Below are 13,071 nucleotides of genomic sequence, written 5' to 3' on the forward strand. Positions count from 1 at the left end.
CGTCACTAATCAAAATTGTTGGCAACCATAGCTGAAATAAACATTCATTGAAAAGCAGTATTGCGCCATCATGTGGAATACCGCATTTACTACAAAAACATCAAGGCAAAGAGCAGTCACATGGTCAAAGATAGGGTAAAAACATTTTGTAAAAACATTTTTTTTATTTATTTATTTATCAGAGGACAGGAAAATAAACAGTTAAATAGAAAAACAAAAAAGGTAATAAAACCAAAAGGTAATAAAACAAAATCACTTCGCCATCTCACTCAGGATGTTGGCCTGCAAAAGAAGAAATAGAAGAATTAAACATTTTTAATGGCAAAAGGACAAAAAACATCCAGAGTGAATGTTGTGGCATTTTGTGTGAGAATTCAGTGGTGCTCAGCGGGAAAAAACAAACCAGACTTCCCCAACATTTCCCTACCTTCACGAAGGAGGAGAAGGTCTTGGCACCAAAGCCGTCAATTTTAGTCAGATCCTCCATCTAGAAACAGGAAAGTCTGATGAAGATTAGCCACCCAAAAATATACCTGGCTCATTTTTCTTTCCAAGAACAACAATCTCTAATGCTGTGTTGACACCGGGCGCGGAAAATTCGCGCCGCCCAGTTCGCCCAATCTCACCGCGGGATCAATGGGTTGCTGCGCGAATCCGCTGCAGAAAGTTAAATATATTTTTTAAACTTTTGCGAATGTCGCTGTGCGGCGATTCCTGGTCGTTCTGGGAGTTCTGTGATTCGCGCTGCCCCTGCCGCCCAGTTTGCGCGAATTGTATTGACTTTCTATGTAAACTCGCCACGCCGCAGGAAAAATGTGCACCCAGTGTGAACACAGCATAAGCCGGACGTCAGTATTGTCCAGCGCGCGGTTTCTGCCCGCACCTGAGCGAAGCGTCCGTTGACCTCCCGCCAGCCCAGGATCAGCTGGGCCTTCTTCTCCCCGATCTTCTGCAGGGCCTTCAGCTCTCTGAGGGAGCCGGAGTTCAGCACCTGCAGGATCCTCAGGCGACAGCGCTCCAGCACAGAGCCGTCCACCTGGGACTCCCAGTCCCAACCGTTCTCCTTCTCATTCTGGCAGGACAGACGGGCACAGGCTGAGCCACAACACGCCATTATGGTCTATAACCTACCAGACGGAGCCACAACACGCCATTATGGTCTATAACCTACCAGACTGAGCCACAACACGCCATTATGGTCTATAACCTACCAGGCTGAGCCACAACACGCCATTATGGTCTATAACCTACCAGGCTGAGCCACAACACGCCATTATGGTCCATAACCTACCAGACTGAGCCACAACACGCCATTATGGTCTATAACCTACCAGACTGAGCCACAACACGCCATTATGGTCTATAACCTACCAGACTGAGCCACAACACGCCATTATGGTCTATAACCTACCAGACTGACCATGAACATAGCATTCAGTCTATAACCTACCAGACTGAGCCACAACACGCCATTATGGTCTATAACCTACCAGATTGAGCCACAACACGCCATTATGGTCTATAACCTACCAGGCTGACCATGAACATAGCATTCAGTCTATAACCTACCAGGCTGACCATGAACATAGCATTTATAGTCTATAACCTACCAGGCTGACCATGAACATAGCATTCAGTCTATAACCTACCAGACTGACCATGAACATAGCATTCAGTCTATAACCTACCAGACTGACCATGAACATAGCATTCAGTCTATAACCTACCAGACTGACCATGAACATAGCATTCAGTCTATAACCTACCTAACCAGTATACAGCAGCCATTGTGTCACCAGTTCAACTGCAAAACTGTTTCACTGAACCACAGGGGATAGACAGTTTATACGTCATGATGTCACATCAACTCATTCTGCACAAATACACAACAACAAAAACAACAGCAACAACAACAACAACAACAACGGTGCCATAGCTGACCTCGAAATGGTCAGAGATCTTCCTCTCTTTCTTGAGACAGACGGCCGTATTCTTGACCGGGGGGCAGTTCTGGACCAGGGGGCAGTTCTGGAGAGAGGATCCTGGGGAGGACAGGGAACTGACATGAGACCACGCGCGCTGCACATACACCACATGTAAGAGTAGAGGCCCGTACAGACCCAGAGGGCCTAAAATAGACCACAGAACCAGGATAGATGGACTAGAGGGTATAGAGGAGGAGGAAGGATGGATGGACTAGAGGGTATAGAGGAGGAGGAAGGATGGACTAGAGGGTATAGAGGAGGAGGAAGGATGGATGGACTAGAGGGTATAGAGGAGGAGGAAGGATGGACTAGAGGGGGTGGAGGAGGAGGAAGGATGGATGGATGGACTAGAGGGTATAGAGGAGGAGGAGGAAGGATGGATGGACTAGAGGGGGTGGAGGAGGAGGAAGGATGGATGGACTAGAGGGGGTGGAGGAGGAGGAAGGATGGATGGACTAGAGGGTATAGAGGAGGAGGGATGGATGGACTAGAGGGGGTGGAGGAGGAGGAAGGATGGATGGACTAGAGGGGGAAGGATGGATGGACTAGAGGGGGTGGAGGAGGAGGAAGGATGGATGGACTAGAGGGGGTGGGGGGGGGGGGTAGAGGAAGTATTCTGATCTTCTCATCCTGGTGGGGTGATCTTTCCAACTTTGTTTTCCCGGAGAACGGAGAATCCTGAAAATAATTCGCATGACACAAGCGGAAAAAAGTGACAAGATTCTATGACTCAATTCCCCAAAGCTGCTGTGTGGAGCGAAAAACGCTTCCCTAGCCTCTCATCATCATCATTTGACACTGAGCAGCCGGGTCCAATTCCTGCTCTAATCAATAGCCTGACTGATCCTACAAGAAGCCCGACAACATGGAGGTTCTGCTAAGACGTTACTAAAGTCCAGTGAACTCCACTCGTAAGACTACACACAAAAGTATGATGTAGAATTGACATTTCTGCTTTTTGTCACAGACTAATGTCACGGCCATCCAATCTCAGAGGTGCAAACCCATCAAAGGTGACTAACATGCAAACCCATACATACACAGATCAAACAAATGACCTATTTTGGATTAAAAACGGCTATTTTCACCTAAAGGTGACAAGTCTGCACCACTGAATTTATACGCACACCACCTCTTTATCAGCAGTATTCTGAAATCAGAGCCCGTCTTAACGAGGTCTGAAACAGTAGCCTCACGAGAAGAGCTGCGTTTCCACAAATAGTCGCCCGGTTGTTGTCATTGAGCATCCTGCGATTGTAAGCAAAGCAGCCCGAGACGCAGGACTGGAGCGGGGCCCAGACATGATCTGAGGCGGCGATCGGTTCGAATCCCGCTGAGGCGGCATGAAATATAAACCTCTGCAGTGGCTGCATTGTACGTGGCTACACAGCTTCCCGGCACGCGTAGAGGAGGAGGGATAGAGGACTAAAGGTGGCGGGATAGAGGGATAGAGGTGGAGGGTGTAGAGGTGCAGAGCTAGAGGGCTAAAGGAGGAGGGATAGAGGTGGAGGGTGTAGAGGAGGAGGGATAGAGGTGGAGGGTGTAGAGGTGGAGGGTGTAGAGGAGGAGGGTGTAGAGGGCTAAAGGTGGAGGGATAGAGGTGGAGGGTGTAGAGGTGCAGAGCTAGAGGGTGTAGAGGTGGAGGGTGTAGAGGTGGAGGGTGTAGAGGGCTAGAGGTGGAGGGATAGAGGTGGAGGGTGTAGAGGTGCAGAGCTAGAGGGTGTAGAGGTGGAGGGTGTAGAGGTGGAGGGTGTAGAGGGCTAGAGGTGGAGGGATAGAGGTGGAGGGCTAGAGGTGGAGGGTGTAGAGGTGGAGGGTGTAGAGGGATAGAGGTGGAGGGCGTAGAGGTGGAGGGCTAGAGGGCATAGAGGTGGAGGGCGTAGAGGTGGAGGGTGTAGAGGTGGAGGGTGTAGAGGTGGAGGGTGTAGAGGTGGAGGGTGTAGAGGTGGAGGGTGTAGAGGTGGAGGGTGTAGAGGTGGAGGGTGTAGAGGTGGAGGGTGTAGAGGTGGAGGGTGTAGAGGTGGAGGGTGTAGAGGTGGAGGGCTAGAGGTGGAGGGCTAGAGGGATAGAGGGGGAGGGCGTAGAGGTGGAGGGCTAGAGGGATAGAGGTGGAGGGTGTAGAGGTGGAGGGCGTAGAGGTGGAGGGCTAGAGGTGGAGGGTGTAGAGGTGGAGGGTGTAGAGGGCGGAGCGACTGACCCTGCAGGGGCTGGACCACGGCCTGCTGCCTCCGGGGCTTGGCGGGGACTGATGGCTTCCTGTGCAGAGGCGGGAGGTGGGTCTTGTTGAAGAGGGGCTCGTCCTCGGAGCTCAGGCCGCCGAGCGTCCTGGCTCTGCTCTCAAGGGCCTTCTGCTTCTCCCTCAGCTCCTGCACACCACCGCGTCCAGACAACAGAGACAAGACACAACACGCCGTGTTCAGCAGACCGGACAACATCTGGACAAACTGAATCAATATGATCTTTTCATCTTTTTTCCATAATACCAAGATGGAGGCTTTGTTCACACGGCAGTGAAATGTGACCCAAATCCGATCTTTTTGCCTACATGCGACTCAGGTCAGATTTTTTCATGACCGTCTGAAAAGCGCAAGTCACATGAAATCAGATTTTTTTTTTATTTATCCAACCTGGGTCTCTTTCAGAGGTGGTATTATATCGGATACATGTCTGATGTTTTGCAACGCGCCCGCCGTCTGAACAGTCATGTTGCGTTTTAAGGAGTAGTAAAGGGAAAATGCATGTTTAGCCCTGTTTTAAGGTTACTTATGATCATATACAATGGTTCAGATCAAAACGTTGACAAAACTAGCACTTTTGAGAAAGTCTGATAATTGCTCTACCACCGTTTTGGTCATACAATTGATGTGGGTGGGCACCGTGAAAAATCATTCAAAAACATGTTAAACTCAATTTCAAACAGGGCTAAACATGCATTTTCCTTTTACTACTCCTTTAATGCTACTTTTACGTCTCTAGAGCGGTGACTTGCAGATTCGTGAAGCGTTCCACTGTGGTGTGCTTGTGCAGCATACTGCACGTCACAAGACGATCCTACTCCTTCTTCTCGTTACCATTTGCTCATACCGTCGCCGGCTTGAACTGCACAAATAGCCTACTTGAAAATCAACCCGTAGTAAAGGCTAACTTCAGTTGTGGTTGTAACATTGTCATGGATGTATTAATAGAACGTTATCCATGGTCAACGTTACTTCTGCAAACAGTGCGCTGCGCGTGACGTCTTTGTTATTGTTCTTCTGCGCATGCGGGTCTGTTCAGGGCCGTGGGCTGTTCACACGGGAGTCAAATATAGGTTACATTTAAAATGTCATGTGAACAGCTAAATAAAAAAATCGGATCTGTGAAAAAAAATCAGAATTGAGCATTAAGACCTGCCGTGTGAACTAAGCCAGAGAGAGAGAGAGAGAGAGAGAGAGAGAGAGAGAGAGAGAGAGAGAGAAGTTTACCTGGATCTCCTTGCGAGACTGATCGATTGTCTTTAGCAGGTTGAGTCTCTCCGTCTCTGGCGAGCCGGTCATCATCCTCTCCAGGGCGATGAGCCTGTCCAACACTGACTGCTGCTCTGAGTGGCTGGAGGGACAACAGCACAGCAGAGAACACAGGAGAGACCGCTGACTAGGAGCTCAACTTCACACACATGCCGTCTCTCCCCCTGGGTGTCAGACAGACTCGTGGCTGGTCTATTGTCTCTCCCCCTGGGTGTCAGACAGACTCGTGGCTGGTCTATTGTCTCTCTCCCTGGGTGTCAGACAGACTCGTGGCTGGTCTATTGTCTCTCTCCCTGGGTGTCAGACAGACTCGTGGCTGGTCTATTGTCTCTCCCCCTGGGTGTCAGACAGACTCATGGCTGGTCTATTGTCTCTCCCTGGGTGTCAGACAGACTCATGGCTGGTCTATTGTCTCTCCCTGGGTGTCAGACAGACTCATGGCTGGTCTATTGTCTCTCCCTGGGTGTCAGACAGACTCGTGGCTGGTCTATTGTCTCTCCCTGGGTGTCAGACTCCTGACTGCTTTGTCCCTCTCCCTGGGTGTCCCTCCAGGCATGGTAGCAGCCAGAGGGGGAGAGATGATTGGTAATTTAATGTCATGTATTTTAATTTAATTACTTATTTCTGTAGGCAGGGCTTCCTGTACAGTATCCCCATCGTCTCAGGGTGCTGCCAGTTTTAACTGACCCAGATCCAGTAGCACACAGACTGCTCCCCATACACTGCCTCTACCTGCAACCACACCAGCTCAGCACCTTCCTTCAAAGCTACTCACCTGGCACTACAATACAAGTGTGTGTGTTTTGGGCAGGCTCTCCTACCTGTGTGTGTGTGTGTGTGTGTGTTTGTTTTTAGGGCAGGCTCTCCTACCTGTGTGTGTGAGTTTAGGGCAGGGTTTCCTACCTGTTTATGTGTGTGTGTGTGTGTGTGTGTGTGTGTGTGTGTTTAGGGCAGGGTCTCCTACAGTACCTGTGTGTGGATTTTGGGGGGGCTTCATCGTTCCTCTTCTTCCCTCCTTTCAGCTTCTTCTTGTGGGGTTGAGCGGAGCTCCCAGCCTCCTGGTCGTCTCTGGAGCGCTTCCCTGGAGCAGAGAGGAGGGGGACGGCAGCACCATCAAACACTGTCCCCGAATAACACTGTCCCCGAATAACACTGTCCCCGAATAACACTGTCCCCGACTAAAACACTGTCCCCGACTAAAACACTGTCCCCGGCTAAAACACTGTCCCCGGCTAAAACACTGTCCCCGACTAAAACACTGTCCCCGACTAAAACACTGTCCCCGACTAAAACACTGTCCCCGACAAACACTGTCCCCGACTAAAACACTGTCTAAAACACTGTCCCCGGCTAAAACACTGTCCCCGGCTAAAACACTGTCCCCGGCTAAAACACTGTCCCCGACTGAAACACTGTCCCTGACTGAAACACTCGACTAAAACACTGTCCCCGACTAAAACACTGTCCCCGACAAACACTGTCCCCGACTAAAACACTGTCTAAAACACTGTCCCTTACTAAAACACTGTCCCTTACTAAAACACTGTCCCTGACTGAAACACTGTCCCCGACTAAAACACTGTCCCCGACTAAAACACTGTCCCCGACTAAAACACTGTCCCCGACTAAAACACTGTCTAAAACACTGTCCCCGGCTAAAACACTGTCCCCGGCTAAAACACTGTCCCTGACTAAAACACTGTCCCTGACTAAAACACTGTCCCTGACTAAAACACTGTCCCCGTCTAAAACACTGTCCCCGTCTAAAACACTGTCCCCGTCTAAAACACTGTGCCCGACTAAAACACTGTCCCTGACTAAAACACTGTCCCTGACTGAAACACTGTCCCTGACTGAAACACAGAAATCCAATATCATCATCCCTGCCTGTAGTGGAACAGAAATTAACATCAAGTTGGTCACGAGGCATTTTCACACGCCCCCTCCTACTGACCTGGCGGTGGCTCGGCCACCGTCTCCCTGACGAACGGCCTGTTGACGATCTGCTTGGACTTGGCGGCGAAGTTGAGCGCGGTGAACGTTTCGAAGTAGTAGTGGTACTCCGGGGCAACGTTGGTGATCATGACTGAGTGGGCGGAGCCTCCCAGCGAGTCCTGCAGGAGGCGGGTCAGCTTGCTGTCGCGGTAGGGCACGCGGCCGGCGCCCCCGGCGTTGAGGGCGTCCACCACCTTGCTGAGGGTGAAGAGTGACCGGTTGATGGCGCCGCTCTCCTTCAGGCGAATGCCCTGGTTGCCCGTGCGGCGGTTGTTCTCGGAGCCCGCCAGGTCCACCAAGTAGAGCTTCCCCGTCTGGCGGCGCAGGGGCGGGGCGCGCTCGGTCCGCACCACCTGGGAGGGAGGGAGGGAGGGGGGGGGTGGAGGGACAGGATTGAAAGGAAACAAAGGGGAGGAGAAGGGAGGGGTGGAGATAAAGTGGAGGGGTAGGAAGAATATAAGAGAATTATTCTCCATATATAACCAGTACAGGTACATTGGAATTATTTTTTATCGCTTGTCCTTACAATATCACAAAGGGATAAAGGGAGGGTTAGGCAGACTGGGTGTGGTCAGGATGGAGAAGGTGGGGTGTTAGGCAGACTGGGTGTGGATAGAGGGATGGAGGGTGAATAGAGGAGAGGATAGAGGGATGAAGAGAAGAGAGGAGAGAGGGATGGAGAGAAGAGAGGATAGAGGGACGGAGGGTGAAGAGGAGAGAGGGATGAAGAGAAGAGAGGATAGAGGGATGGAGGGTGAAGAGGAGAGGATAGAGGGATGGAGGGTGAAGAGGAGAGGATAGAGGGTGAAGAGGAGAGGATAGAGGGTGAAGAGGAGAGAGGGATGAAGAGGAGAGGATAGAGAGATGGAGGGTGAAGAAAGGAGAGGAGGATAGAGGAGAGTGAAGGACAAGAAGAGAGGGGGGAAGTTTGTAGAAGGTAAGAAGCGAGTCATGCAGTGACAGCAGGCTGTCTCCTGTCTCTCTCCCTGGGTGTGAGACTCCTGACTGCTGTCTCTCTCCCTGGGTGTCAGACTCCTGACTGCTGTCTCTCTCCCTGGGTGTCAGACTCCTGACTGCTGTCTCTCTCCCTGGGTGTGAGACTCCTGACTGCTGTCTCTCTCCCTGGGTGTCCCTCAGGCATGGTAGCAGCCAGAGGGGGTTGCAGGGAGAGACTTTCCTTTCAGCACCAGCTACCAAATCCTGGCCCACTGCCCGAGGACCAAGACCTGTTAAGATGCTTTACTGACCACAACAGCAAGTCAAGCTTCATCTACAGTAGCATCACGGCTTGCGAAAGTACAATACACATTCAGGTTGTGAAACAATAATTAACCGATTATTTCACAATTGTCATCAAATCACGACATGTAATTCCAGAAAACGTATGGCAAATACACAGCCTGTAAGCTGACATTGGCCTGTGGGAGCAGGTGCAGGTCAGGGCTGAGTTTCCCAGAGGCATCGTAGCGCTATGATGAACGCCATAGCTTACGATGAACGTAGCGCTACGATGCCTCTGGGAAACTCAGCCAGACTATTTCAGACCCCAGAGGCAGCGTCTGTCTGCCATCTCAATGGGGGGGGGGGGGGGGGGGCCTCCCCAGCCCCAGACTGTGTCTCTCTCTATGGAGGAGGGGTCCTGCGGTGTGAGAGTCAGACCTGGATGAGCAGGACGGCGTGGCTGCGGCTGGAGCGCTGGTTCAGCTTGGTGGAGGCCGTGGTGCGGTTCAGGCTGGCCGGGACGAAGTGGGAGTCGAAGTCCAAGAAGCTGGCGAGCGGCGTGTGGGTGAGGCCGGGGATGAGGATGTTCCGGTCCTTGTCCTCACGGATGGGCAGGTCCAGTGTGCTGGGGGAGAGCAGGTCCAACACCTGGGGGAGAGAGAGGTGGTGACAACAACCACGGGCAGTCTAGCATCACAACACCAGCTCTTCAGACGAGGAAAGTCTTCCTTAGCTAGCATATTCTCACAAACATCGCAGGGTAAAAAGCCCAGGATGTCACTGATTAACTATGACCGAACAAGAGCACCAACAGCTACAGCAGGCCACCAGTTTTAAACTCAGCAAACATTACTATTTTAAACTTTTTTCAGTTAGCTTGGTGTTTGCCGCAAATATAAGTGAACGGTCTGAAAAGGTAGTTTGCAGAGAACAATGGACACTGGACTGAGGGAAATGGACTGACGGAAATGTGAATTGTATGATTGAATAAATGAATTGAATACTGGAGGCCCCTTTACTTCCAACTACAGTAGGACCCCACTCATCCGAACTTCAGAGATCCGAACCTCCCGGTCTACCGGACAGGCTTAAAAAACGTTTTTGTTTTTTTTAGCCTGCTATCTGGTTACTGGTGGGATTTTCATTACAGTACTGTATCCTACTGTGAATAAAAACAGAACTGTATGTAGACCTACATGTTGCCTGTATTCTGTAGCCTACTGTCACGTTTCATTTATTTGTAACTCTAATGTCGAGCGCAAAACGCAAACGAGTCTGCTGCGCGAGAGCTGCATTCCTTGGTAGCCAGAAAGCGCGTCAGCAACCTGAAGCAGAGGAGCATCGAGTCATTTTTCGTTCCCAGTTAATGGACTTCAGGAACACAGACGTGTTGTGAGCATGTAGATTAGCCTACTAGACCTACTGTATTTGTTAAATAATAGCCTACAGCCTAGGCCCCGTTAGCCTACATCGGTTGTTTTAGAGACTTTCTTTTAGGCTACAATAGCCTAAGACACGACAACTTTGTCTGTCATTTCATTTATTTATTTATTGATTATCATTTGCTCTAATTGTTCTAATGTTGGGTTGTTTTTAGGCTATACCATGTTGTTCTGCGAATACAGTAGCCTATCGATGCAGCGTACGCCTCATTTGAGAATAAAGTACTGTATTTGATCAAAGCATGCACTCAAGTGGAAATTTGGTTATTTTATTATAGGCTACTGTAGGTCTATTATAGGCTAGGCTATATGAGTTTAGTTGGCCATTTGATTGCAATTTTGATGCATTTTCACAAGTAATTAAGGGTATTTATCGGTCTATTATGAGTCTATGAAACAAGTATACCACTTATTGAATTTGGTGCATTTTAACATAAGTTTCAGTCATCCGGACATTTCAGAGATACGAACGACCTTCGGTCCCGTTGGGTTCGGATAAGTGGGGTCCTACTGTAGTGTTAAATTAGGTTGTACTAGCGGGACGACAGCCAAAATATATCATCCAGAAAATCATTGTTGATCATTGAAGGGCTCTCCGTTCAAATGTAACCGTTCAGAGAAAACACGTTTGCCACGAACGTTGTCTGAGTTTGAAGGCAGCGCAGGTGTCCTCCCACCTTCTCGTTGTAGATCTCCAGGTAGGACATGTCCACGGCGTAGTCCCAGCCGTCGCCCCTCCTCTGCCTCAGCCTGACCAGGTGGAACACCTCCTGGACCGCCCTGGGGATCACGCCTGGCTCGGCCGCACTGCCCAGCATGGTGTGGGTCTTTCCTGAGAGGGGGCGAGAGGGACTCAGAATGGGAGACAGTTCAACTGATCGTCTGAGCACGTCGTTAAAACAAAATGGCCGTGGTGGGAGGCGCTGGATGCTGGAGGAGCAGGAGAAGCACAGGATGAATCCTAATCAGGGAGAGCTAGTTGGGAGCTGTTGACTAACTCAATTACCAACAATCAAATACAGACGCAATAAGTACAAGACGTGGACATCTGGGTTCCCAGGGGGCAACAGGACTTTCAGGGGTATGGCAGGCAGGCAAGGGGCCAGGGAGGACAGAGTAAGAACAAGCCCTCTGACATACCGGCTCCGGTTGGCCCGTAGGCGAACACGCTGGTGTTCTGGCCGTTCAGCACGTGGGGCAGAATGGGCTTGACTGACGAGAGGAAGACCTCCTGCTGTGTCGTCTGTTCACCGTGGAAGACGTCAAACCTGAAACCAGACAAAGAATTGTTTTGAGGCCACAGTGTGTGGCGCATATGTGGCCTGCCCAGAGCAACATCGGGGAATGTACCAATAGTCTAGCAAGACAAATAGCCCGTGCATCACATTTTTGTCATCTGTTTTTTCAGGACCCTAATGGTGTCTAGTTAAGAATATTTCATGTTTCCAAGGGCAACTTAAGGCCCATGGGCTTTGTTTGGCGGCCATCTTCTATTGATGTCGACGAGAGAGATTTCCATCATAAGTCCTCCACCGGACATGTGAATGAACCCTCATTTTCCATATCATTTTGACACCAGGAATCAAATGGAAAAGTCATTGGCATGGTACAACCACTTAAAACTCTTAATTAGTGAAAAACAGTCAAGTAACACATTTTAAACTCATAATCTAACTTTCGCCATTTTGTTTTTCAATAGTGCTACATGTAGTTTAGACAGATGGCAGTCTGGAGGGATTATGTGCATGGATATCGGGGGGGGGCTGTAGCTCAGTTGGTAGAGCGGGTCGTTCAATGATTGAAAGGTCAGTGGTTCAGCTCCGACTGTCCACATGTCGAAGTGTCCTTGAGCAAGACACCTAACCCCAAAATTGCTCCCAATGAGCAGGTTAGCACCTTGCATGGCAGCTAGCACCATTGGTGTGTGAATGGGTGGATGAGAGGCCATTGTAAAGCGCTTTGAGTGCCGCTAAGTTGGAAAAGCCCTATACAAGTGTAGTCCATTTACCATATGAATAAACAAATAACCCAGGGGGGCATGGGTGTGTTATGTACATGCTATAGCTATTGTAATGAGGACTAGCTGGGTAGTCGTTGAACTAGTCTCTGGTTGGGAGGTGCGTGACCACTGTGTTGTGCATCGGTAAGAATGATCAGAAGATCTTCAATGTCGTTTATTGGACTTTGTAGAGGGCTCTCAATCAACAGGGATTCTGCGTAGGCTCTCTCTATATGTGTGTGTGGTATTATTCTATAATAAATAATCCCGGGATGGGGGGTATATTGACATTTGGCTATGTTATGTTCACTAGATATTCTATATACACTATTTGTTCACTAGATACAGCACAACCTTAGAAGATACTGACTGGTATTGCAGGGTCTCCGTGGCGTTCCTCCAGTTGATGATCTCCAGGCTCTGAGGCCCGGTTCCCCGCACGCAGGGGCCCTCGTCCTTCTCGTCGTGTTTGCCCATGTAGGGGCGCATGCGCACGGCCACCCGGACCCGGGACGACCTGCCCGCCTCGCCCACAGGCACACGCTGGGCCATGGCGCTGGACCTCGGGGGCTAGCAAGAGAATAAGGCAAACTGAAAACATGTGTAGGCAACACCACAAGACAGACCAATCACTGCGACTCTGTACCTTATCTGTAGCATTTGCAAACTAGTCACGTTGGGGCCAACGTTTAGCTAGGCTAACGATCCCACCGTGCTGCAGACTAGTCAATAACAAGAAGCTCGCTAGCACGTTCAGCGTGACCAGACCAGACAAAAGCTAAAGTAAGCTACGTTAGCTAATCAGTCTAAAGATAAAATACTTAACGGCTCAAACGTACCTATAATTTAAGCAGGGTTCCAGTGAGATGTGCTGCGACACACGGGACTCTAACAATGAGGACAGGCCCTTCCGTCCATGGATA

General features: G+C 50.0%; 1 protein-coding gene across 1 annotated transcript; it reads right to left on the bottom strand.

Moving 5' to 3' along the window:
• Positions 1–252: 252 nt before the first annotated feature.
• On the bottom strand, positions 253–12,700 carry kif22 (kinesin family member 22; the record flags this gene model as incomplete). The annotated part of the gene is made up of 12 exons (XM_084456599.1): positions 253–282; positions 428–487; positions 884–1,072; positions 1,942–2,042; positions 4,183–4,351; positions 5,450–5,573; positions 6,461–6,572; positions 7,446–7,839; positions 9,146–9,355; positions 10,827–10,981; positions 11,290–11,417; positions 12,519–12,700. The coding sequence occupies 12 exons, from the start codon at positions 12,698–12,700 to the stop codon at positions 253–255; spliced, it is 1,854 nt and encodes a 617-aa protein (XP_084312725.1).
• Between the last annotated feature and the right edge of the window lie 371 nt (positions 12,701–13,071).

The sequence above is a fragment of the Borostomias antarcticus genome, assembly GCF_949987555.1.
Source record: "Borostomias antarcticus genome assembly, chromosome: 22".
Lineage (NCBI taxonomy): Eukaryota > Metazoa > Chordata > Actinopteri > Stomiiformes > Stomiidae > Borostomias > Borostomias antarcticus.